This window comes from Cebidichthys violaceus, unplaced genomic scaffold (assembly GCF_023349555.1).
Source record: "Cebidichthys violaceus isolate CVI_PGR_0920_01 unplaced genomic scaffold, fCebVio1.0.p SCAF_7, whole genome shotgun sequence".
NCBI classification, from domain to species: Eukaryota; Metazoa; Chordata; class Actinopteri; order Perciformes; family Stichaeidae; genus Cebidichthys; species Cebidichthys violaceus.
Window position 1 is genome coordinate 5,662,176 of NW_027176927.1, and position 26,734 is coordinate 5,688,909.

At 42.8% G+C, this 26,734-nt stretch overlaps 3 protein-coding genes across 3 annotated transcripts; all 3 read right to left on the bottom strand.

Annotated features, from left to right (window-relative positions):
• Window positions 1-1,004: 1,004 nt before the first annotated feature.
• LOC137891575 (uncharacterized) lies at window positions 1,005-6,231 on the bottom strand. The gene is made up of 3 exons (XM_068736260.1): window positions 6,218-6,231; window positions 2,802-5,192; window positions 1,005-2,083 (listed from the first exon to the last, which is right to left on the bottom strand). Exons 2-3 carry the CDS (start codon window positions 5,166-5,168, stop codon window positions 1,742-1,744), a joined length of 2,709 nt encoding a protein of 902 aa, XP_068592361.1. The 5' UTR covers window positions 5,169-5,192; window positions 6,218-6,231; the 3' UTR covers window positions 1,005-1,741.
• A 295-nt stretch (window positions 6,232-6,526) lies between these two features.
• Window positions 6,527-15,142, bottom strand: ntd5 (ntl-dependent gene 5). The gene is made up of 8 exons (XM_068735867.1): window positions 15,068-15,142; window positions 13,853-13,987; window positions 13,296-13,487; window positions 9,879-10,005; window positions 8,541-8,617; window positions 7,515-7,697; window positions 7,154-7,351; window positions 6,527-7,048 (listed from the first exon to the last, which is right to left on the bottom strand). The coding sequence occupies exons 1-8, from the start codon at window positions 15,132-15,134 to the stop codon at window positions 6,966-6,968; spliced, it is 1,062 nt and encodes a 353-aa protein (XP_068591968.1). The 5' UTR covers window positions 15,135-15,142; the 3' UTR covers window positions 6,527-6,965.
• A 957-nt stretch (window positions 15,143-16,099) lies between these two features.
• On the bottom strand, window positions 16,100-25,312 carry dbpb (D site albumin promoter binding protein b). The gene is made up of 5 exons (XM_068735365.1): window positions 24,697-25,312; window positions 24,246-24,547; window positions 23,067-23,540; window positions 19,455-19,705; window positions 16,100-18,391 (listed from the first exon to the last, which is right to left on the bottom strand). The coding sequence occupies exons 1-5, from the start codon at window positions 24,747-24,749 to the stop codon at window positions 18,176-18,178; spliced, it is 1,296 nt and encodes a 431-aa protein (XP_068591466.1). The 5' UTR covers window positions 24,750-25,312; the 3' UTR covers window positions 16,100-18,175.
• Window positions 25,313-26,734: the final 1,422 nt, after the last annotated feature.

Below are 26,734 nucleotides of genomic sequence, written 5' to 3' on the forward strand. Positions count from 1 at the left end.
GGAAATTGTGTTGTTTTGTCAAACTCAGATGTTAAAGACTCATATGAGCTTCAGCTAAACTGGACCGTGATTGTGGAACAATAACAGTGACCAATAACTCAGAACTAAACAGTAGCATAGTTGCATCTGAGCATTGTTTTAAGATAAACTTAGTAATTGACAATGACGGCTGAAAATGGTAATTGTATCAAACTGCATTAATTATAATTTCTGTGTGACTCCTTTGTGGACCAAAAATCTAAAACTTGTAACCAACAAGAATCCCTATACAGTTATGCAGTCAGTTAAAGGTAAAATAGTGAAAGAAAAATATGCATTACACATCTGCACTTTCAGTTTTACCACAGCAAATAGTCTCCACTATCTCCAAAAACAGACGGTCTCTCAGCAGCACATTCTTCATTCTCTGCTTGGTTAACCTTTGCTCTTCACACCCTCCACACCTCTCTCCTTCAACTGACCCTTTAAAAGTGAGTTTGCAGAACCAACGTACAATGAAGCTTAGCACAGGCCTTTCAGCACGCCAGCACATCTCTATTCGCACGATGACCAGCGTAGAAATAAGGAAAGGGTTGGCCACAAGGACCCAGCCAGGTCATTTGAGCGATCTAGTATTTAATAACTTATCTTGAGCTAAACTCTGTTAGGCTCGGTGGCTTAAATGAAGCAGAAAATTGAGAGTGTGAAAAAAAACAGAGGACTGTCTTACAAACTCAATTACTGGAGGCAGTCCAGCAGATATATATCAGGTATCCTAATTTTTTTTTTCCACAAAGATCCATGTGAAGTCAGGTCTCATCTTTGGTGATTAATTTAGAGAAGAGAATCATCTCTGAGGATCAGCTTAAATTAGAGGAGAGATATGGCCCTAGTGTTCATTATATATAGAGATGTACAGTATGTGATTAATATGAAAAGCCACATCCAATATACTTCAATTATTTAAACATCTGGAAAAGACACACTAAAGTGGAAGAAAAGATGGTACAAAGAATCATTTACAGATGACAAAATTTTATTCAAATAAATTAACATAATTCACATTAAATAAAAACAAAATTCTGAATATAGTGTTTGTTAGAATAACTAAAAAACAATTGGTCAAACTCTCACATGATGAGTTAATTAAAATCGACAGCTGCAACAAAAAAGATAAAGAAAGCATTTTCCTTCACAATGTAAAAAAAGTGAATTGAAATAAAACAAGTGCAAATGACTCACAGTGTCTCTGACGGTAAGAAAGATAGATTACATCTTTCACATAAGATAGTGCAGAAGTGCAGCTCTTACAAGTACTCTTTATATACACAGCTAGAGCAGAGGATCGTTTAGAGTAAATAAGTTATCCTTCTTTTCTGAGCACTTGAGGGTTTTATATTGGATTGTATGGGAATGCGTCTTCATGGGGGGCACGTTAGCTATCTAACTAATATTAAAATAACATAAAAACCACGATTTCAAGCATGAGCTTTCCCATTTCATATGCATATACATGTATGCAACTTTTTTCATACAGGAAAGGCTAATGTCAAAATCTATTTTGACTGGCTGAAGTTTTGACCACTACATGGAATGGGAATAATATACATTCATATAAATAAATTAGCTTAAAAACACTGAAATAAATATTGCAAGTGCTCCCTTTTTTAGTGTTAATAAATGAGAAAAGTTTAGTGTTTAACCAGTTACATATGATCACCCTCCTCCCCTTCACTTTGGAGTCCATCTGCAGAAAACTCTTCTAAGTTTCCATCTCAGACTCGGAGTTTTCCAAATTAGACACAGTGGAGCTGTACCATTCAGCGCTCTCTTCTTCGTCCTGCACTCCGGATCCGACACCGCCTCCTCTGTCCCTTCTCTCGTTCAGCATTTCCATGGCTACTTGGTGGTAAGGATGTTTGCGTTTGGTGTGTCGGCGCAGCGTGTTGCGCTCAGCAAAGCGCGTGTGGCAAAGTTGGCACTGGTAGGGTTTCTCTCCGGTGTGGACCCTTTGGTGGCGCTGGAGCTCGCCGGCTTCCCTGAAGCGTTTGGCGCAGATGGGGCACACAAAGTTCCTCTGGCCTGTGTGGATGTGCTTGTGTCTCTGTTGAGGAAAACAGTAAATGTGTCAAAAATCTGTGAAGCTATCGCTCAGTGCTTTTATCAATGCGCCTAAAATCAATGTTTTTATATGAACAATGGATCACATGACTACTTGATCGCTTCCAGTGATGAACCCATCAAGACTCATCACCCGACACCTCAGCTCTGCAGAGCTTCGTAGCATCTTTCAGCTCATTGTTGCGATTTACTGTTTTGGTTCACTCTCACTGCTCTAACAGCAGTGTGTTCGGTCGCAGCAAGCGGCTGCTTTCAGCTAAATAGCTCTAAAACACCCACTGTGCACTACCTGCTCAGAACCAAACGACAGACAGACTAAGTCAGAGACTAGCTGCTGAACATAGTGAAGCGTTTAGCAGCTAAAGAGTTACATATTTCCCCCAGGAGTTGGTGAAAGCCAGAGCTAAATGAGAGTGAATATTGAGCTTATTCATAAGCCACAAACATCAAATCAATGCTAACATATGCATTGATTAATCCATGTCTGCTGGATGTATAAATAAGCAACTGTTTGCTAACATATCTACTTAAATAAGGTGATTGTGTTAACAGCTTGTTTCTGTCGCACGTGAGTAACCAAGAAATAAGTTATTTCAGTTTTAACAGTCAGTGCACTAATAATTAGTGACATCTGTTCGAGTGACTGATGTTATTACTTGCACTGTCGATTAAAATATAGTTATAATTAGCTTGCAACTGACCTGCAGATGGCTGGAGCGTTTGAAGGCTTTGCCACACTGCTGGCAAACGTGAGGCTTCTTCTGCGAGTGCGTGATGGCGTGGCGCTCAAGGTCGGAGAGGTAAAAGAAGACCCGCGGGCACAGCTGGCAGTACAGCACCCTGCGGGCAGCCATGGCATTGGGTGACCCCTCTGGAGATAGAGGATCCAGCGGGTCGAGATTATCAGAGGGGAGAACGGGTCCGACAGGAGGGGAGGGAGGAGCAGCCGCGTTGGAGAAGTAGAGATGGTCGTCCAGAGGTAAATGTTCCGAGTGCAGGTCAGACGGGTCAAATCTGGGCTCAGAGGCTGGTGATTGGGCCTCCTCATAGGTCAAACTAGCAGATTGTGGGTGCGGAGAGGATGCTGTAAAGGTTGATGGCTTGTTGTTTTCACTTGAGACTTCTTCAGCAGATATGGCTTCGCTTCCAGGGTTTGAATCAGAAGGGCTGACTTGAGAATGAAGGCTTGCGCTGCGGCGGTTGTTCTGAAGAGCGGGAGAGGGCGAACAGACGGTGAGAGAGGTGAGAACAGAGTTTACGTTGGTCACTCCCGACAGGACGTCAGGGGGGTTGTTGGGGCTCAGTCTGATGACGGGGTGGGACAGCGTGGGCAGAGGTGATCCCAGCGTGCTGACCTGATTGGGGGGCAAAGGGAGGGAGACGGGGGCTGAGGCCGCCGTAATCTGGGACAACTGACCGGTCGAAGGGTCGAGGACGGCGATAGGGGTGGAGGTAGAGGCAGAGTCACCAGAGGAAGAGGGTACGGAGGAAAGGAGGAGGAACATTGGGTTGGAAGCACCGGGGGAGGTCTGAGTAACTGTAAGGGGAAGCGAGAGACCCACCTGAGCCGAGGAGAGCTGAGGTGAGGAAGAGGCGGACGACAGCAGGAGAAAAGGAGTGTTAGTAGAAGGGTTAGTGAGAATCTGAATGGGCTGGGTGGGGATTGATAGAACAGCATTAGCCTCCTGAACAGTTTCAACAGCTGGCTCTGCGGCGGCGGAGGTTTCTGAGCTTGCAATCAAACTTGTGAAGACTTCTGTAGGTTTCGTTTGATCAGCACTTACTGATGGAGAATCCGCAGCAGGGGCTGGTGAGTTGTAAAGATGATCACAATGTGCATTTAGTGCATTATCTGAACTTTGGCTGAGGCTAGGATCGGCCAACGTGGACAATTGAGGTGACTCCGATCCTTCTACCTGATCCTCTGAAGCATCGACTTGCGGCACTTTGAATCCGTCTGGATTGAGCGTATACGGAATTCCCTTGTCGTCTATGAGAAGAAGGTTTTCAGTGTAACAGTCTATAGAGGACAGGGAGGTTAAGACAGAGGTAGAGAAGAAGGAGGGAGACAGGAGAGAGTCTTCAAGGGTATCTGTGCCGTCCATATGCAGCGCAGAGACCTCTCCTTCACCATCATCATCCTCTTCTACTATATCTCTGTCTCCCTCTCCCTCATATTCATCCACCTCCATAATCAACGAGCTCTCGCAGCCAGAGTCATCCAGAAAGCGTTCACATCTCCTCTCTCGACTCTCTCTTTTCTTGGGCAAACTCAGGTCCAGTGGTTCCGTCTGTTCCTCCATTCCCATTTCGTCAAACGTAAAACAAGACTTCAAGTCCATATCTTTGAAAATTAGAGGAATATTTTCCTCAATGTTTCTCTCCGTAGTTTCTTCTCTAACCCCTTTTAGGCTCAATATTTTAACTGTATTAGTGCTTGGAATTAAAGGAGTTTCTGACCCATCAGTGTGAAATATTTTAACACCCAAAACATGTTTGTCTTTGCACATTGTTTCCTCATGGAATGAATCTGGCTTAGCTTCCTCAGTCTTAAGATAAGTAACTTCCTTGATCTCTTCTTCATTCTTAACAGCAGATATTAGGATTTTACGGGGTTTTTCTGCTCCAGCTGAGACCGACACAGGTCTTCTAAAATGTGAGTGAGCAAAGTCTTTGGTCAGGCTGATGGCAGAATTTGTGATTGGCCTCTTGCACCGTGGGGGAACAACAATTTTAAGTCTGATTGGTTGGCTGCGTAACACAGGCACGCCAGTCTTTACTGTGATTGGCTGTCTGAACACACCAATCTCACTTGTTTCCTGAGAGGCTGGCTTAGAAGTCCCGCCCACCTCTGGCTTATTCCCATTGATAGATGGTGCAGACTGCCTGATGGTCAGTGCTGCTTTATCAGGGCATGGCTGGAGGCTACCTGGTACAGTACAGGGTGAAGTTTCTTCCTTTGGATCCAAAAAAACCTCTGTCACTGGCCCTGATCCCTCTGCACAGTGGCTGCCATTTTGGACATGCAGGCTGCCCCTGGTCAGGACTGAAGCCAACTGAGAATCCATTTTGGGGCATACCCATTTATATTTCTATAAGATTGGAATAAAAAAAATAATTAGAAACTCAAGAGTAGCAAAATTAGAATATAAATAAGCACAGTTCATGATATCAAATGAAAATAATTAAATAAATATCCTGGGATGGCTGGAACAACTCAAAGTCTCAGTGGTGATTATTGGGGTCAAGTTGAGTGCAAAAGCTAATAATCACTGATCTTCAGATGTGATATTACTAGCAGCCTGTAGGCTACATGAGGCACTGAGCCCCCAACTCCCCAGTCCGAAATGATGAGCGACCCTTTTACCCCCTCCTCAACATCACACCGTCTGTTTTTGTGTTGGTTACCTTGTATGATCCGAAATTATAGCTCAGCGGATTTGTTACCGAGGGGTCGGCCGGAGTCGCCTATCATTCAGGGAAACGCACCGGAACACAGGAGGGTCCGACTGATGTGAGCGAAATAGCATTTCCTCTCTCTCTCTCTCTCTCTCTCTATCTCTCTCTCTCTCTCTCTCTCTCTCTCATATACCACTTCTATCATGCACATGCAGCACACATAATAAATCGTTTCATTTCGCCTTAAAACAATATTCATCCTGCAAACACAAGCCTGCTCTAAAATGTGTCTGGGGGTAAACCGAGGAGCACGGTCTGTGGAGGACGCCATTACGCACAGTCCTAGGTCCGAAATGCCAATATTATTATGGTGCGTGTGCGCCCTGACAGCTCTCGGACCTGGGACAACGCCGTCGATATCGCGTCGGTGAGAGTAGAGAAACGTGTATATTTACAGATAGTCGCGGTGTGGAACGGATCCTTCCCGTTGCACCGGAGCTTCCTCGGACCTACAGCCAGCCATTTTAGAGTCGAGGGTCCGAGACACCGAGAGCGCAACCCGGCAGCCTCAGGACAAACTTTACCGGCGCGCTGTCATTTATTGCAGCTCTGCTGTCAGAGCCGGCGGAGGACACGCCGGACGCTCTTCCGATACGTTTAAAACTGTATTTTAAACTCTACTCCACCCCATACACTCGCTGCATAGGGACTGGCTTACCCGTGCTGTGGATATTTCCGGAGGACCAAATATGACTGTGCAGAGTAAAAGGGTGATGCTGCGAATGCCGAGGGAGGGAGGGGTCAAGGGGAGTTGCTATGGTGTCGCAGCCTACCGGGTCCGACCAGTAGCCATGTTCAGCCTATGAGTACGGTTGAACCTGCAGCCTGCCAAGGAAGGCTCTCTGCGCGCCTGAGAGTCAGAAACGCGGGAGGCAGCGCCAGAGAAACGTGAAGAGGAAGCAGGACTTGAACTCACACTGTAGGACTTAGTGTGTCATGTAGACTAAATGTAAGCCAGGGACCAAACCAATTTTGACATTACTTTATTTCACATCATTAAAAACTTACAAGCCTCAAGACTTGACGCGTCAACAAAGGAAAAGAAAGATCACACAGTGAAATATCACAGAGTCAAGCCGTTATGGGTTAAGCTACGTGAACAAGCATAAGTGATATAGCATGTATTCATGCATTATACATACATCCACACATGGATGCATTGGCTCAAGCTGGAGGAGGATCAAGGTAATACTTGAGGGGTTTGCAGATTATAATTTGTTTGATAGTATGCAGGAGAGAGGGACAAGGGCCACAAGCACAGGGAGCCACAAATATGTCAGCGTCTAACGGACCACAATCACAACATGGGTATTTTAAGCAAAGCTGCAGAGACTGGGTGATGCTGAGTGTCAGGAGGCATTTCATATAGTGACACAGTGTCATGAGTGTTGGACGGGTCAAGGTCTTCACTCCACATCATTAGGCTCACACGCTTCAATCTCCGAGACCAGCCGGTGAGGGAACAGTTTAAACTGCAACCATGTGGGCTCTGAAGAATAAAGACAAGATGCAAGTTGCAAAACGGTCAATAATGTGAATCAATCCCCCTCATGTTATTCTGACTGACATGCTGAAACAGATACAGAAGGTTTACCAAGGTAGCAGGCTGGTGGCTGCAGCTTTCCATCAAAGCAGGTCTGGGTTGCAGTGACACTGCACTGTTTGCGAGGGTGTCTGCAGTAGAACGTCACATTTTCCCCGTGAGGAACCACGGCATCTGTAACGTCAAACGGCCAGCGCTTCACTCCGCCAATCACCACACGGCTTCGCTCAGCAGGGATGAGACAGCGAGCTGTGAGAAAGATCAACGAGGTATGAAAGTATGATAAACATCAAATACAAAATGCTGTGTTGATTCTTGCTTGTATGTGGACACTTGTTAGTATCAAGGACAATGTAAATGTGTATAATGCAAATTGTAATGGCATGCAATGGCATGACGCTTTTTTTATTACCTCTGCAGTATGGCGGTGATGCACTCCAGCTTCCATTCGACTGGCAGGTGACCTTCTGGGGTCCATCCAGCAGGAAGTTTTTTTTACAGAGGTAGTGGATGTCAAAGCCAACTTCATATTCAGTCTTCTGGACAGCCACCACGTAGCCTTGCTCCACCTCTCGAGGAGGCTGGCAGTACACTTCTAAGAGAGGAGCAGATTATCAGTCTGTTTATTCATCCACTAATCTTTCAAACTTTTAATAGAGAGCTCCTTATTTACCTGTTTTAAAGTTAACAGTGCTTTATACGAGATTGGGAGCTAACAGCGCTAACGGTGCTGACAGCGCTAACAGTGCAAAATACGGAAAAAGTTCTGGTAGAGCTAACAGTGTTAGCAGAGGGGGAACTGGAGGTTAGGTGCTACACTTCTGCGATGATGCCGTCGTTCAGGATGGCGTTAACAGCTAAAATCACATGCGACCAACCCGGCTTTGTCAACAAAGCAAGGAGAAGCTCGGTTAACAACACAGTCAGAGGGAGAGCAACGTCATTCTCTGCTCAGGTAGAGATTACTCCACTATATCTTTACACATAGTAAATAGTTGTTTCCAGCTACATTAACGGTTTGAATCCTGTATATTGCACCTTTAAACCGGAATATTTGAAACTGCTACAATGCCTCTGAAACAATTCCTTTTTTTCTGCTCTTATCTTTACTCCTTGTCAACAGAAGGCCATGCAATGCCAGGTTTGACCACAAGATGGCAGAAAAGAACTATGAAATAGAGCAGTAGGTATTGAAAGGCGAATACTTGATGGGGTTTGTGGGTTTCTGTCTGTCTCCTCTAATTCACTCAATTTTTTTTTTGCATAAACACGTGAACGTAATGCACACAACAAATAAATGAACATCCCTACCAAGTAAACAGTCTCTTAGTCCATTCACTCACACATCAACCACCATTCTCGCCTGCTAATCTTGAAAGATGCACACACATACGTGCTCACACACACACATGGCCAGTGCAAGATACAGTGCGCTTACTTTTACAGATGGGGTGAGGATACTGCCAGGTCTGATTATCCTGGCAGAAATTTTCACTGCTCCCCACTATATCGGCCCTGCAGGAGAGAAGGAAGAGAGTGATGGAGACAGATGGCAGTGTGTAATGTACAGCATTGACAGCTAAGGACAAAAAGTGATGAAAAAAAAGGTGTAAATGGTTTATTTTTTACACTCTGTCTCTCTCTTTCAGAGTGTCTGAATTTTGCGTGCACAGTTCTGGCTGACACATCCACTCGGGCTCATCTTATCCTGTGGATGAGTCAGTGTGTAAAAGGAAGTCAATACAAGATAGACTGTAATGACCTAGTTAGCTCAATGGAGAGATCGTCAGCTGGGAGATCAAAATGAATTCCCTGCCATTCATCGCTAATCACTAAACGTTCCCCAACACCTCTCCCACAGCTGTGGAAAGTAGATTTACTCTACTGTACTGTACTTAAATACAGTTTTGAGATGCTTTAGTTGAGTATTTCCATTTTATGCTACTTTATACCTCTAATCCTTTACTTTTACTTCACTACATTTATCTGACAGCTATAGTTATTAGTTACTTTCCAGATTAGGACTTTACATAATATGCTTATAAAATACAACATAGTGTTAAAGATTAAACCAGAGCTTTTGAACCGAATTAGCTTGTGACCTTCTATGATAAAGCAGTCTCTAGTTTGGGCTCCTTGACAGGCCCAAAGAAGTAACATTGTTCAATATTTCACCATAACAGAAAATATTGTATATAAGTTAAATAATGAATTGCAGATTTGTGTAATTAGTTTTTTCTTCTTTCCTACAACAATAATCATTTCATGACTCCTCAGATTTATCTTGTGAGCCTTTGAATGGGGCCGAACAAAAGGTTGGGATTCACTGGACTGAAGTGCTAAACTGTATAGTTGAAAGCTCCACCCCAACCGTCTATAATAGTAAAATTCTGTATATGCATTAATACCTCAGTATTAACTGACTGATTTCAGATCAAATGCTATATGTGTTGTTTTTCTGCAGAATGAGTACTTTTATTTATTTGTTATTACTTTAGGTACATTTAGCTCATACTGGTAATGTACTTTTACTTAAGCAGGATTTAAAATGAAAGTATTTTTGAATGTTGTATTGGTACTTTTACTTAAGAAAAGTATCTGAATACTTCATCCATCACAGCTCTCCTGATTTCAAGCCATCCCTCCACTTCATGCCTCATCTTCACACTCCATCCCCGTCTTCTCACTTCCTCCATTTGTACCTTCGAATCATTTTAGGTTTTCATAGCCTCTGCCCACGCACTCGCTTAACCTCCCATCATCCCCCATCTCTCACCCAGAAAAGCAGGTGTAGCGGATGGAAGTTCCTGCTGTAGCGTTTCCCTGGATGCTGAAGGTGTTGACGATGTCCTCAGGCAGAGGGCAGGTTTGGGCAGCAGCAGGTTCTTCAGGAGACTGAGTCTCTGTTGGTCAAAGAAGAACAGAAGGTTGAAGACTTTATCAGCAGGTCCTTTGCTTCGATGAAAGTACTGTTAAAAATACCTCAGTGCAAGTACTGGTCCTGCATTGAAGAAAAAAATATACCCAAACCAGCAGAAAAACAGCCAGACCAGCCTTCTGTTACTTTTATATAATATTTTCATCAGAGAAGTTGCATCTCCCTGAAGCAGTGGAAGAATGTGCCTCAGTACATTTACTCAAGTGATGTACTAAAGAATTTTGAGGTACTGTAATTTGCCTGAGTATATCCAAATTAATCCACTCAAATTAGTAATCTTAATACTTTTATATGTTATAGCTGTTGACACTTTTGTCTTACTTGTAGTGGAGTACTTTCATATTGTAGTATTACTACTTTTACTAAGTAAAGGATGTGAATACCTCTTGCGCCACTGCCCTGTAGTAACAGTGATGTGTGTAAAGCTCCTCAGAGAGAACACTCAGTGTGCATTTAATGTGCATTTGTGATTCAAAGATGTAAACACAATCCAATATATGTCCACGATTACCAACACAAACACAGAAAACACATTAGAATCAGCATGTAACTGATAGGTGGGGATGTGATTTTGCAGGTGACAACAAGGAAAGAAGGCCTCATTTGCCTCCATGTCTTGTTCTATTTAAGTTAAAATAACCCTTCTTAGGTAATAAATCAAAGTTCTATGAGCAGGTGAAGCTCACAGCTATATATCTGTGATTGTATAACACCTGGCACTGCTCATTCCTGGAAGTTCGAGTGCCTCACGCTTGTGGAAATATAAATATCAAGAGTGGTGCTTGGAGAGAGGCTGGAGCGACCCAAGCTCTATCAAGCGCGGGGTTTCGGAGATGAACACAGCTTTGAAAAGAAGAGGCAGCTCTTGCCTGAGGGCTGTCTTAGGTATCTGAAACCGAGAAACGTTAATATAAGAATGTAAAGGGACCTATGGGAGAGGGAGAGTTACGAGTCTTGTTTGGCTGCGGATGAGAGCCTGAAGCTCAGTTCTGTTTTCACATATCGCCCTTCTCCTGCCTCTTCTACTGCTGCCACCTACACAAGCTGCTGCACCAAACTGCTATAAAGCAGGTATATCAAATTCATCTTTTAAAAAAAACAAACTACAAAACAGTGAGTTTGAAAGAACCACAATGTTAAATACACAGCAATCCGATTGCGACCAAAGATGTAAAAGGTTGTGTTTTTACTTGTGTTTTTCTCCCACAAACACACACACACACACACACACACACACACACACACACACACACACACACACACACACAGATGCATGCACGCACCACAAACTAAATAGCCTCGGGCTGCATGCTTGTCCTTGGCTCCCATTGTAGAGAGAGACCTTATCAGAGGCCTCAGATGGAAGAGGATGAGAGGAGAAAGAGATGAGAGGAAAAGAGGACGAGAGAAGAGAGCAGAGGAGAGGAGAGCAGGGAACAGAAAGGCCTGGAGCAGCATGAGCAAGAGAGCTCTCTGACTCTCCTGACTGTGATCTGTCGCCCACGCACACACGCACACACACACACACACACACACACACACACACACACAACTCTTACACATGTGCAATCCGCCCCCCCACACATACACATCTAATGTATACAGAAAAAAATCTACCTCTCTACCGCCCTCCCATAAACACACACACATTCACACACACACTCACAGCAGACACACATTCACACCCGCTCTGTGCCACTTTGACAGTGATCGGCCGCCCACTGCCTCTCAACAGGCATGAAGGAGCTCGACTCACACTCTAACACACATGCAAAGGACACACACAATACAAACGCTCTCACACGTTCAAAACCCACCTACCTTCTGCCTGTCTCTCAGCAGGAGGATACACTCTACGAGAAAGAGAGCTGAGACTCGTATCCTTATTTAACATCTTTGAAAAGATAAAAAATCAGGAGGGTGAGAAGCAGGTTGAGGATTCCTAAGAAAGCATATTTACTGTAGCTCCATGGCGTTTGGTTAATGCAGGGCTCAGACCTATAGAGCTTAAATTGTAGTTTATATCAGAGATGTCAGGTTGAAATGTGTGTTGATGAGATGAGTCGAGATACTAAGAAGTATTGATAGCTTTACTTCATGTACTGCTGTGCAGCCTTACGGATGAATGCAGTAATAAGGCTGCAGAGCAGTAGAACTAATTTTGCCTTTTGTGGCCAAATTGTGCCTTATTCAGATTATTTTTTGTTCTATATTTAGACCAACAGAAATTTGAAAGATTCAACCACATGATTATCTCAGGGCTTAGGAGCACTTGGGTTGTAAATTAACTTTTAAACACTGGAAGTCCTTTGTGTCCTTTGTCAGCAACTCATGCTTTTGTTTAAATGTGTTGACCTCTCTGTTCCGGCCCCTTTGGCCTACACAAGTGCATCTTTAAATCAAAGCAGGTCACATGTCAGTTTTAGGTCAATTAAAATGTTGCACAAGATCTCTAGCAAACACAAGATTAGACACGACAGGAGTGAAGCTTATAATGAATTTATAATCCTAGATTCTTATTGAAACTGTGTTCAAGAAGTTGTGATTCATCTTGATATACATTATTGGGGGGGGTTGTATTGTATTGCCTATAGTTAATGTAGTTTATTTAGTCTACAGTTGAATACACCCTACAGTCTAATTTTGTGTAGACTAGATAATATAACATAGACCACAGAATGAACAAATATAGTATGTATATGTATATATAGAGACAGAAAATATAGATTACTGTGTGTGGTGTACATACAAACACCACACACATGCGCATCTATGTGATCTACACACACAGGCGTGTGTTCAGCTTTCCTCTCCTCTTTAAACTTATTAACAGTTCATCTGTAAATTCCTCCGACAGCCAATATGAACAACTAAAGCTCCGGTTGCTATGGTGATGAGGAGAATAGGTCCCAGTTGTGCAATGTCTCAGCCGGCACAACCACAGACGAGTTTCATTCCTGAATATTTCTCTCTCTATCTCTCTCTCTTTCTCTCTCTCACTCTGTCTGAGTGCCTTGCATAAACACAAAATCACAATAAAAGCTACGTTTAATCCTCGCCCACATCACTGACCTAAACTCATAAATTGTACACATGCAGTATAAATGCTGCTTCGGTTACAGAACAGAGACACAATATTACATTTGAGAAAGTAACAAACACCACAGCAGCATTTTTTTTTTTTATGAATTAATTGTTATAAAGGAACCTAACATGAAGCAAGAAAAAACATTTCTCTGTTGAACTCAAACCCACCTGTGCAGATGGGCTCATCCCCACTCCACTGTCGGTCACCTTGACAACGGCGAATAGTGGCATCCAAGCCATTGGGCAACGTGAATCCTGGCTTGCAGCGCACTTCGAGCAGGGCGGAAAAGGAGTGAGTGGGAGAGAGGAGACGAGCCTCTGAGTTTTCACTGGGGGCCAGAGGCCAGGGACAAATTCGACCTGAGGAGAAAAGAGACAATCCAGAGGGAGGAGAGACAATCTCAGAATGTGTTCTGGGTTGTTAAAAGGACACTAATGAGGCTGTATAACTGAATGCATTCACAATGCCCACTTTTACAACGCGCAGGCATAATACAAAGCTTTAGTTCAGCACTGACACTCTGAGCCCAGATTTTGTGCACGACCAATAGTTTTTTTCCCCAGGAAAACACACACAGATGTATGTTGGCACAGCTGCGTTTAGACACACACACACACACACACACACACACACACACACACACACACAAAAACACTTTTAATGACTGAGCCCACAATAGTGTTCACAGTGACAACTGAAGACACACATGCATACAAATAGTTACCTGGAGCCACACAGCTGAGACCACACTGGCCGTCACACAGGCACTGGCGCTTGTTGCCACAGTCTCTGTCAGCTTTGCAGGGCCGAGGACACGTCCTCCTGCTCTCTTCTCCCAGAAGTCTATCCGGACACAACCCTGTTGTGATACCACACACACCATCACAGTGATTGTCCCTTTGTTTGCTTCTACTCCATTCATGGCCCCCTCGTAAAAAATGCAAATGCTAAGAGCTCTAATGAGATTTTTTTTGCCAACTCTGCTTTGTTTTCTGTTTGAAGGAAAGTGAATTCAGTGTGGGTGGCCGGGCAAACATTTGCCACCCAGGTTGCCAGATGAGTAAGTATTTAGATGGAAGGCTTTGTTGCTCTTTACCATTCAGCTATCGTGTTTTTTTTCTTCAGGAAAGTGAGAGTGTTGTATTACTTCCGCGAATAGTTTTTAGTGTGTTTTCTCAGATAAGTAACTTTGTCAAAAATGTAACTCATATTTGAACAGGATCAGTGTATAAGAGTAATCTGTAAACCCTCCTTTCTCCATATGTATTCCATCACATACCACAAAAACTAATTCCCCACTTATTTTACATTGCAACGTTGCCAACATCGACACACCCTCAATGTACAGAACATTTGAGGGGGAGAGAAGGGGGAAAGGGGTGAGTGAGACAGGGTTCCCCATTATTCATTTCTGAGAATGAAAACATGTGTGCTACTATATTCACTCTGCCCAAAGCCATGTGACCACAAACACACATGCTGTGCTAATGCACACATGATCATCCCAGAACAGCATGGAGACATGGTGTACAGTACATACATGTAGCGGCTATGATATTAGAAAGTTACTGTACATCATGAAACCGCAGTTATGGAGGTCCTAGATTCACCTTTGAGGGTGCGTGAAAGGCCAATGATCCAACACAGATCAGGCTTCCCATAATTTGTAAACAACGAAAACAAAAAATGCAGAAAACATACTTAAATGACTTACGTGACATACCCATGTATTGTACGGTATTAGCAATCCAAACTACACAATTTTGCCCAGTCCCAAGCTCTTACATGATGGTCTTTACATTAAAATACAATCTGCAGAGCAACAAAGCATGCAGAGGGAAAGTCCAGAGTATTTAGTGATAGTCCAGCTGTGTTCATTGTGTGCGCAGGGCTCAGCGCTCTCCCAGGTGTGAGAGACGGCTGGAGTCAGAGGGCTTACCTGGAGCCTGCGGGGACACCGTTCCAGTCAGAGCCCATAGGGACAGCAGCAGCAGTGCACAGTCCATCCTTGAAGCCTGGCCTCAGACGATATGAGGGAGGGACATGCAGACAGCATTTTAAGGAAGGGGGAACAAAGGGTGGGAGGGAGGTTAGAGGGGGGGGGGGGTACAGCCAGGAGCACACATCTGGTTTGCATTGTGGAGGAGAGAATTGGGGAAAATTCCACTCTGAAGGACCTTTCACCCATTTCTGTTGAATTATAAGATAAAAGGGATGATTTACACACACACACACACACACACACACACACACACACACAGTAAACAAACAGGGAATGCTAACAACAGAGGAAGTTGATGCTCTCCTACACATCCAACATTGCAGCTGGGTGTGACTTATATCTTAAATTCTTTAATTGATGCCAGTACACACACTTATTTTGTAATAATACCCTCTTCACAATTATTAAGTATTCTAACTCTATTAGAGAAGTAATCTGATTTGTGCTAAACATTGAATGCATTTAATTTCAGAGTACTATTTTAATTTTATTTCATATTTATTCTCAGTTTTTTTTGTTAATTTTGGAAGAAAAAAAAATATATATAATTTTACAGAAATCTTAAGTAAAGAGGTAAAAAATGAAACACCAAAGCATGGTTTACATTTTGTATTACAATGTCATTTGCACGTAGAAATGTTATCTTCAAGGGAAGTAGCGTTGCATTTGTTGGGCAAGAATGCCCATTTGGTTTGCTTTGTCTATCAAAGGAATGAACACAATGTGAACAAACAGGGAGTATATCAAAACAAGTCTGGGGACATTTCACCTCATATCATAGTCTGCTTATCAAGCTTAAGTTGATAAATGAAGTAGCAGTCCTCCTGAAATGTGACCTCTGTTGCCTATTCTCTCGGTAAACACTTGGATTTAATTCAATATGCAGGCACACAAGGCTTAAGAGAAGCTTTCAGAACCACAAAAAACAGTAACATTGTGATGAAACAGCAGAGCCAAGCAAAGCAGTAGTGAATGAGAACAATCTTTTATTGGTGCTTTTGGAAAAATCTTGACTACATCCAAATAACCAGCACCGAGTGGGCTGGACACCATGTACACCACTGATGCAGCAGGGCAGTTGTAGTTCAATAAGAGTCACTAAAAGATTTACCAACCACATCTGTGAGGATATTAGAGACTAAATCCTGTTGGGAGAGCAAACAATCGCTGATTGAGGTGATAAAGGCTGAAATAAACCAACAAGGAGCATATTGATAGTGTGCATAGTCCGTACACCGCTGGAGAACAGAAGAGGTCATCACGAAAGGTAAAGTAAGTCTGCATGAATATCATGTTCAAGTTATTGAGCCACGCTTTTGGAATCCACGGTCAAAGAAACCACGGTGGCAGTAGTGTCCGTAGTGGAAGTGAGTATTGTCTGGAGGTCTGAGACAGGATGCAAATAGCAGACTGAGGGTTGTTTTTTTTTTTCATTTGAATAGTCTTTCTGAGGAACAATGAAGATCAAAGGTGTTTCAAGGTGCAACAGATCACGTTCATCCAAAGAAAGAAAATCATTCAATAATATAGAACAGCAACAACAAGAGGGATAATCATCATAATCATAACAGTAATAATACCAGTAATGGTAACTATTCATCATGGTCATTAAGGGGATTAAAATCACACTCTATCACTAGTCATCCTTCCCCAGGAACATAACATAGTGTACCATGCTCCATGTGTAGGTGTTGTGGATACACAAAGATTTTTTTAGATACAGTAAAAAGTAAAGAGTAATAAAAGGAGTAAACAGTAAGGAAGGAGCAGTATTGAAAAAAAGCACTAAATAGCAACAAGCTTTGTGGATCAATATAGGAAATTTTGGCTTTTATTTCTCTCAGAAATCTGAGAAATTAACACCATTCCACTCAACGGGGGTTTTGAACCCATCTCCTGGAATACATCAAATACACAAAATAGTATAGGCCTATCCAATATACAACATTTCTCCCCCCATAACAATGCTAATCAAAGTGTGTTCATAAAGTACAGTAAAGTAACGATGTGCGTTTGACTGGGAAGATTGATTACTATTTCAGGATACAATACAACACTGAGATTGAACTACTCTATGTACCGCGAGGTACAAGAGAGACATGGGGACAAAATGTTATGGGAAGAGTTCGCACATAACTGTGAGGGGATTGGCTGAAAGTGAGAGCGGACAGAAATAGAGCAGTTGGATATAGAAACAGAGGAAGAGAAATGTCCCGACAATTCAAAAGAGAGGATCAAGAGGGAGCAGAGTTACCCGGGGCATCACAACAGGCTTTCACCGGCTTAGGTGAGGTACGACGAGACACCAGAGTAGATTTAAAGCACTCAACGGGGATAGAGAAAAGGAGATAGAGTCAAAGATAAAAAAAAGGATGAAGTTGATCAATTGAAAGTGTTTACATGGTGTCTCCTCTTGACTCTCCTCTTGTCTCTCTCTTTAGCATGCCCATTCCCAGTGACAGAAACATAACAGGAAGAAAATTAAGTGCTTGAATAAAATCCACAAAAATGTTGAACTATACGATTATAAGATAATTTTTGCTCTCTATATTACAATTGTTACATGCGTCCTCGCCCCTGCTGCTGCATCCTGACTATAATAATCAAGTCGAAAAATACCCATCGATGGCTGACCACCTGTTAAACGTCTCCTGACTCATCTATAATAAAAAGATATTTACCATAGCTCTCTCCCGTCTCTATGTAGAAAATATACAAAATTATTCTCCAAATTTGCTCTCCCTCTAATTTTTCTTAAGTATTATAAAAATATACAATTCTCCAATAACAAAACTCTTAAAAGTCACATCTTTTCATCTGTTAAATTATTCTCTCCATCTTTCACTTTTAAGAGTTGACACCTCAACAAAACAAGACACCTGAGCTTCAATATGCAAATCTTCCCCTTGTCTTTTACATTCATCATCATAATCATCATCATCATCACCACCATTTTTCTGTCCATCGTGCCACCCCAAGAATTCAGAGTCTTAAATTTAATCCAGCTTATATTCCTCCTCGTTCTGATTTTGCTCCACGTCTTCATCACTGGTCAGCAAGACGGTTCTCGTATTTACTAAGGATGCTGCGACAGCGGCCCAGTTCCTTCCGGATCTCGGCCACTTCCTGTCGGAGGGCGGCGTTCTCTCTCTCCAGGTAGGCGGCACGCACAGATATTTGGTTCTCCTTCAGACGGCGAGCATCTCGGGAACGCTTTGCTGCTTCATTGTTTTTATATCTCCTGGTCCAGTACTTCTCATCCTAACAGAGGTCAGAAAAATAGATCACTTTGATTAATAATCTGCCAATTTGAGCCTATCATTTAATTTACCTTGTTTGATCAGAGGATTAAGGTATAACTAGGTAGTAGTACTTCACTAGAATAATCAATGAATGGTCAGACTTGTTTATTAAGAAGCGAGTAGTATTCTTGTGCTGCCTCGCTCCGATCATGTTTTTGGTAATGTGGGTGTTTGGCCATGAATGAGTGTGGGACATGTTCCTTTCACATGCTTCATCCTCAGAGTTTGGTCAGTACTGTGTTTTATTGATGCTATTTCTATTTTGTAAATTCTATTTTGTTGCTCTTTTGTTACTAATCTGCTTCTTTGAAATGTCATGCTTTTATTTTGAAAACATGCAAAATGTTTGCCAAGACCCCTGTATGTGCCTATTTTTGATTTAAGTATTTTTTGCTCTTAAATTATGAATTCAGTAATATATATACCTTAGAATTAGAAATATAACAATTAGTCGTTTGCAATCAAGAAAAAAAAAGATGGTTCTAGCTTCTCAAATGTGAGGATTTGCTGCTTTGCTTTTTGATTTTTGAAGTTAATTATGTTTGGATTTTGGATTGTTGGTATGACAAAATAAGCATTTCTGCAACACTGACATGGAAAAGAAAAGAACCGGGTAGAAGAGAATGGAGTTCTCTTGGTGCTTCTGCAGTATTTATTGATGTGTGCAGCCTGCAAATATGGATACTGATTGTATTATTATTGTTCATTGTGTTTTATTATCCATTTTATGTTATGCATGTATTCAATTTCTTATCATATTTTATCTTCTTTTTATTCTATTTATAAAACTATTATAATTGTAATTTTTTTTCCCCATGTTGTTATGTGTAAAGCCCTTTGGGCTGCAGCTCTTGTGAAAGGTGCTATACAAAAAAAGATTATTATTTCAATCAATTTGATTTAAAAACCTAGAATAAATGAATATAAATGACCTAATCATGGCTTAAAATGACTTTTCTCTCAAGGTGCAAATTGACCACCGCCGATCTGAATTTGCAGCTCAGACTTCAGACTGCACTCACCTTCAAGCCATCAGGCACCAGGATCTTGCGGGCCTTCTTGATCATCGGCTGTGGCTTGAGTTCCTCTTCACTGAAGGAGTGCCTCCTGGGGTCGTAGTTCGGCTGGCCAGACATATCCATGTCCGAAGAATCCATGTCGTACATGCCGATCCCATCTGGACCGCTGTCCGTGGGCGTCAGCAGAGGTGGACAGGAGGACGAGGAGGAAGAAGAGGGAGACTCACAGGAGTCGTTCATACTGGTCTGACTCCCTGTAATCAAAGAGAAGAACAATCTTGTTTTAATTTCTTTTCACTGAAATACATTTATCCTGAAATCAATAATATTGTCAAACTTCAACAGACCAGCTAATGATAGCGGCTTACTAAGACAGCAGTAAAAACACATGCAGCATTACATCATAATGACCACCAGATGGAAGCAGAGAGCTACTTTCTTCCTGTTATAAACAACAAACAACATTCCTTTGCCTGAGGATGTTTTTTCAAACTGCTTTTATGGACAGTAAGGTTTTCAGGGACACAGTTGTCTTTAGAGAATATTCTGTGGATTTACCCTGAAAATACACAGAATGATATAGTATAATACATCGTATTTGTAGCATACAGATAAACAGATATAAAGGAACTACTTGTTGTAGTGAGGGATACTGTCAATGAAAAGCTCTGGCTATTCCATTACACACTTTTGTATCATTTTATCTCGACCTAAACTCTTTTATATCAAGTACTGCACCCTAGGTTAGTTCAAAGAATCACTGATTTACATGTGATTTATTACACACCAGCAAACTGTCATAATATAATAAAACCATGACCCAAACCTGTCATTGTGTGTACTGCTGCCAAAACAAAAGAGTTACTATGGTCTTGCTGTTCCTAGTGATCCTATGTACAGTGGAAACCAGTGCTTCGACAAACACATAACCACAACCATCTTTTAAAATAGTATGTTCTATTAATTCAACTGGTGCCTGATATTGGCTATTATTATGGATCAATACTGCAAATGCTGGTAGACCAATGCCAACATCCAGAACTTAATAGCAAAAGAGAAATCTAAAAGTGGAGATGTTATGTAACTTTCTACCCCTCCCCTCAAAACGAGTTTCTTTAAGTGGGGCCAGTATAGGGCTATACCTCAACCCACCCCCTTTAAGGCCCAATGCACCTCACTCAAACTGACTTTCCTTTCCTATAAGAGACAAAATCATCCATTGACTGTTCCCATACCTCACAGAGGTGTGTGTTAACCTAAAGATTGATCTGATACGTTCAACTATTAACAAAAACAATCTTTAAATGATTTAATCTGGCTAAAGGAGCTGTTACATTATATGACAAACACAGAGAACTTAAGTCAGCATATGCGGCCTGACAAGTGACCAGTCTTAACGAAACCTGTATGCCTTTAATCCCACAAAGCTGATAGTTAATACAATTATTATGTGGAAACAAACAAACAAAACAAAGGACACAATCTGGTTTTAAGGCCAAAAAAAACTTTACATTTACAGGCAGGTTGTAGGCTGGGAAAAACAAAAACACCACCTCTATCTATGATATGTGTTGCCGCCTGTTAAACATTCTATCTGTAATGTATGAGCAGCTATCACATGACTAATGGCTGTATAATGGCCAGGTATTATGAAGGCATGTTTTCACAACAGGTGTTCCCTCATAATGTTCCCATGTTCCACAATGACAGCAAAACAAATTAAAGAGTGCTTTCACAGGCACCAAGATGAAGTCAAGCATGTCCCAGAACACATAATCAGCGGGTCTAAACAAACACTGAATCTTTAAGTGTGGATACTGTCCGCAACCAAGTGCCACAGAGGCCAGAACTGATGCACGCTTTTCCTCTAAACCAGAAGATTGTAATGATTAATGCTGCATAAACCCGACAGCAGGAACTAGTCCGTGCAACCGCCTGGTGTAGTGTTTTGTTGGAATGAAACCGTGCAAACCCTCAGCCCTCCTGTGGTACATGGTAGCCTCTCCCTGCTGTTTGAAAAGCTCTGGAACGCAGCCTTACAAAGTTGATTTGGCGCATTTTTGTCCACGTGTTTTTTAACCTTGAGAGAACAGAGAGACTTGCGCTTTTTAAGAAATAGTCAAATATGTGACTGCACACATTTCTGCACTTGTACAATAGCATTCCTGAAGCTGAGGGCCCCGAGGCTGCTGTGAAGGCCAACAGTAGCTCTGCTCCTGCTTAGGCACCTTACATAGTCATAGGTTGTTAGGTGTCGCTCCGTTTAACATTTATGAAGCAGCTGGTTGTTGGGCACCTTTATGATGCTGCCGATTACAATACAGCTTTTTAAGTTTCAAGCTTTGGGAGAGCTGATGACAAAATGATTTAATAAACTTCAGCACAGTCTCAGCCGCATAATAATATATACAATGTTAGACTATCATTTCTCCACTTTCAATCAATTATGCTAATTGTCTATACTATGTTTTGTAGTTGGAATCTCAAACTATTTCAAGAGTTAAAAATAAAGAGATTGTCATCCAAATGCATGGGACTTTAATCATGCGATATAAATGCATTATCAGCGTCTATAAACATGCACTTTGTCACCTAAATGTCCTGCGTCAACATCCCACGCGGCATAAAATTCTCCTCTGGATATCAGTGCACTTAATGTCATTCATCTGTGATCAAATGTTCCCGTTTGAAGTCCAGCAGCACGGGGGGAAACTCTTCCTGTTGCTCCGCATGTCCCTCCTCCTGTGGGCTCCTCCTCCGTGTCTACTGGCCCTGCCTCTAGTTCTCTCACTCCAGTACTCACTAGCCTCGGCACGTGTACCGACGCGCACACATGGCTGTGGCGTGTGAAGTGGGGAGAGATTTAAAGACACGCAACCGCAAAGACTCCACTCTCTCTCTCTCTCTCTCTCTCTCTCTCTCTCTCTCTCTCTCTCTCTCTCTCTTAGTACTGTTTTGACCCTGCTGCACGTTTATAATGGGCTGGGACTGAATGCTGATTGTGTTGCACACTGCAGTACACAGATCACATGCCGAACTCAACCAAACCTCCTTGTGAGGTTGACTCATCAAATATAGCTCAAGACTTCTTTCTTTCAAATATTCTACCTTTCCTAGTCTCTTCTCTCCACAGCTTCCTCGCCCAACTTTTGCACTGCACCATACTACAAAAAAATGTCCAACATTGTTAAGCAGCCATTTCTACACTCTTGCGCATTTTTTTTCTCTCTCTTTCAGGTTGACTTGGCGCGTAGAGCCATGTGACCGTATCTCCTTTGCCTTCAGTTTGACCCCAGAGGTCAGAAAAAAAAATGCTTGGTCACCATTGTGTTTTGTTGTAAACGCAGAGTTAAAAGTGCTGAATCACTAGCCTATGGGAACATTATAACCTTCATCACATATCAACCATTATTAATTGTAGGGTCTACTAGTCTCATATCTGGGGACAATTTGTCTCTTTCAGCTGCTCAACTCTGCAAAGTTTGCAGAACTCTCTTCCATGATATTTCTGTTTTGAGCTGATAAGGAGAAACCTTGGAAAAACAACCCGTCCTTGGGTCACTTTTTACTTTGTGGTTCAGCTAAGAACAAAACGGTCCATGTAAGGGAACTCACCATGCAAACAGTCATTTCCACCTCCGAGACCCTGCGGCTGAGCCACCTCCAAACCGATGAGCGACGGGGAAGAAGAAGGCGATGAAGATGAAGAGCCGGGTGGGGATGAGGGCGGTAGGCACTGGGAGCTCTGGTTGGGCACAGCTGACTGGGAGCTCTGCGAGGGGATCTGGGCTGAACTGGAGCTGTTGTTATTATGCATGCTGCCCATTCCATTTTCGGTCAGAAACTCCTCCAAGTCCATGTACTGAAGCTGGAAGAGGCCCCCATCTGCAGGCAAAGTGCGATCCCACAAGAGGGGCCCCAAGAACTGGTTGAAACTTCCTCCTCCATTTCCACCAGTACCACCAGCACCACCAGCACCAGTACCACCACTCCCTCCGCCGTTACTGTTAGTACTGTTGCCTATTGCACTGCCATTCCTCACGGGGCACACTCCCATGGAGTCCTCATCAACGTCCAGCTTCTCTTTGTCTACCAGAGATAAGAGAGCAGAATCATAATAAGAACAGATGGAGGATGATGAAGACCAACTTTCAGTACACAAGAGAGTTCTTTCACTAAAAGGTTTTCTGGAGACATTTTAGTCAGTGGACGCTAACATCGACTCAACATACTGTGGCAGGTGTATTCATGGGATGCAGTTCTGCAAAAATCTCCCTTTTATCCTATGTCCCACACACAAGTACACACTCGCAGATGGACCAGATGGTAGCTGAATTGCAGCACTAAGCAAGAGCCAAAACCAATTTGTTGTCATAACACATACATAAGCTCCTGAACAAATCTCACAATACTTGAAGGCACGTTTTGGAAACTGCACCGCATTACAGCTAAACCAAAACGTGTCGGCACTCATTGTAATCTGGTTCCCAATTTGAAGTCGCAGCGGGGATTATAATCCAGGTGAATACTCATCAGGGTCATGGAAGACTCATCACGAATGTGTGTGTGTGTGATGGTGCATCAGAGTGCCATGAAATAAAACAAATGCAATGTTTGTTATATAATAATGTTGCATATTTGTAATGCAATAACTGCATCAGTGGGTGGAACAGAGGGGTGTGATTTATTCATTGCACATATTGGAGATAGACCGTGTCATGTGCTTGTGCTGTACATTCAACACAAACAGCACTGTCACATAGTATCAACTCATCCAATGAGAGAGTGTCTCACCTTTTGCATCGCACAGGGGTTTTAAACGCTGGTCTCCCTTCATGGGGTGCTGCAGGAGGGATTTAAGACCTGCCATAGAGTTGAGTGGCCCCCCTGTGAGGGAGCCTGCAGGCTGGGTACAACTTCCAAACTGTGGGCTTGTGCCAGCTGGGAGGTCGGGGTTCGGAAGCTGGGAGAGCTGCCTGGACATCCTGGGCCAGATGGGGTCGTAGAAAGATAGGTCTACTGGGGGCACTTGAAGGGGCGTGGCAAACTGACCGGAGAGCCTACCAATAGAACAAGTATGCTGGATGACTGCGCGCCTGTGCAGGGGGGAGGTGTGGGGGTGGAGAAAGAGAGAGAGAGTTTTGAGAAGAGTCCTTGCAGAATAAAGCAACCATTGTAATGTAATCACAAGTATGAGCATAGAATTAACAGATGAATCATACTTTGACAACTTAAATGTAGTTACCTTTCACTTGAGGTTATGCAGAGTTCCTTATTTCCTTGCAGAAATATTTTCATCGAAATATTCCATTGCAGTTGAATGTTGTTAAAATTATTCAGTAGATGAAGCTGGTATTCTCAGAGGACCAGTGTGGGAGGGACACTCAGACTATCTGAGAAAGAATACTGTCCATAATAATAAAAAAAAAAAAAAAAATACAAAGACGTCTAAATGACAACGTAACCCGCAAACAGCACGGACAGGAAAATGTTACAATTAAAACTTGTAGAATAATATCCCGAGTTAATCGTTCCAGCAATCAGAAAGAAGATCCCAAAATAGTTGCAAAGCAGACCTCCGTCAAAACAACAAAACTGTGTGTACAAAAAAAAAAAACATGCACAGCGACGAGAGCAGTGACTGTGTTGGTCAGATGACAAGTTGTATTGGTGTTTCTCTCCTCTGCTGTCGCGCTCTGCTGTCCGTCGGGGGGGAGGAAAGGGGGGAGGAGGGGGTCGTTTCCTCTCTCTCTGTCTGTACTTTTTTTTGCATCCGGTGAATCCAGTCACGGGCGCACGGGCTTAGGTCTGTTAGGGCCGCGCGACGTCCACGTCCGATCGTCCTCTCTCTCTCTCTCTCTCTCTCTCTCTCTCTCTCTCTCTCAGCTGGAGCGGACACGGGCAGTTCACGTGACGTCACACCTCGCGGAACAAGCGAGTGAGGCGCGAGGAGGGCGGGGCCCCGGGATTTAGCAGATCTCTCAATTCTCGCTTATAATTTATGAGACACACCTACCCTCGTGCCACACCTCGAGCACAGCAAGCTGTTTGTTTTGTCTGACGGGTACAAACCCAATGACTTGTACCAGGTTTGGTTATTTGCTGCAGCAATCATGATATCAAGTGGTAATCGATTTAGTACGGTGACACACAGTAAACCGTCTTTAGACTAGTAAACCTTGACATCACGGGCATATTCATGCTCGGGATTACTGGCTCAAGCCTTGTTTGCACATCTCTGTTCACCCACAGTTGTTGGCCTTCTGTAATAATCAGGTAGTGCAGCATGGCTTTTCCAGTTTCCTTGTAATCCACAGAAAACGTGACTGTGCCGTTTTTTTCAGGCGAGAGGAACGTTTCAGCACGTTGCCTCCCGGCGTACAATAGCTGTTCCAGCTCACGTGTACGAGGCACGCGGAGACGAGGCCTGTGAGGCTCGCGGCTCCGGCTCCCATTGGCTTCGGAGACTCGTCGCTCCGCCCACGACGGATGCTTATTGGACAGAAATAGGTCGAATAAACCTGCCCGCTCGGATTCCCCCCAGTGCATGCCACTGCCGCGTGAGACCAGTTCGAAACACAAAAAGCGCGAGGGCTGTCTGGTCTACTGTACAGTTGCAGAGCACATGCAAAACATTGCGCGCCCCAAGAGTTCACCTTTTGTTTTTTCAGATTTGGACATGTAGAAGTTGACAAGTAAGCAGCTGACAGACTCAAGTCACCCGTCAGCTCCATATATATAGAATCCATATCAGTGGTGTGCATTAAATGAAATGTGAATATTAAATGTACCAGGACTGTCTTCTGGGGTTCTGGGCCCCAGTTAACACCGTCCTGTCTTTTAAATAAAACTATACAACTGTAGGTTTTGTCCAGCTGTGGGTTCCTCACAACCTGGATCCCCACCTAAAACAACAGTGGGTATTAATCATCTTTTTAATGAAAGAAAGTCAGATGGATTTTTTTGTATCATCTATCTAATTGCAAGATTTGCATAGATGTTTTATCTAATTTTAGCATACACAATTTACTCTTTTTTCAGGTCAAACAGTTAAGTAAATCACAACATTGTGGTTGGTGTTACTCATTAAAGTATCTTACTGTTTCAGATTTGTCTACCATGAAATCATTGATTTGGAGTCACAGAAAGGGCTACAGTAAAAAAATAATATAAAATTTCTAATGTGAGTTTATATTTCCCACACGTGCAAAATTGCATTTCGCCCTTAAAGCCCTTTAATTTCTAAACATTTAGTGAGACTACCGAATGATTCTGGAGCATTG

Bases quoted from the DNA above. Each gene is read 5' to 3' on its own strand.
- ntd5 (XM_068735867.1), bottom strand. From the start codon at position 15,134: ATGGACTGTGCACTGCTGCTGCTGTCCCTATGGGCTCTGACTGGAACG. The intron at 7,698-8,540 runs GTAAGCGCACTG...CTCCTCTCTTAG, and splicing joins TCCTCACCCCATCTGTAAAA to AAGTGTACTGCCAGCCTCCT. The intron at 7,049-7,153 runs GTAAACCTTCTG...TTTATTCTTCAG, and splicing joins GCCACCAGCCTGCTACCTTG to AGCCCACATGGTTGCAGTTT.
- LOC137891575 (XM_068736260.1), bottom strand. From the start codon at position 5,168: ATGGATTCTCAGTTGGCTTCAGTCCTGACCAGGGGCAGCCTGCATGTC. The intron at 2,084-2,801 runs GTCAGTTGCAAG...TTTCCTCAACAG, and splicing joins AACGCTCCAGCCATCTGCAG to AGACACAAGCACATCCACAC.
- dbpb (XM_068735365.1), bottom strand. From the start codon at position 24,749: ATGAAAATATTTCTGCAAGGAAATAAGGAACTCTGCATAACCTCAAGT. The intron at 24,548-24,696 runs GTAACTACATTT...CCCCCTGCACAG, and splicing joins TGCATAACCTCAAGTGAAAG to GCGCGCAGTCATCCAGCATA. The intron at 18,392-19,454 runs GTGAGTGCAGTC...GACCTCTGTTAG, and splicing joins TGGTGCCTGATGGCTTGAAG to GATGAGAAGTACTGGACCAG.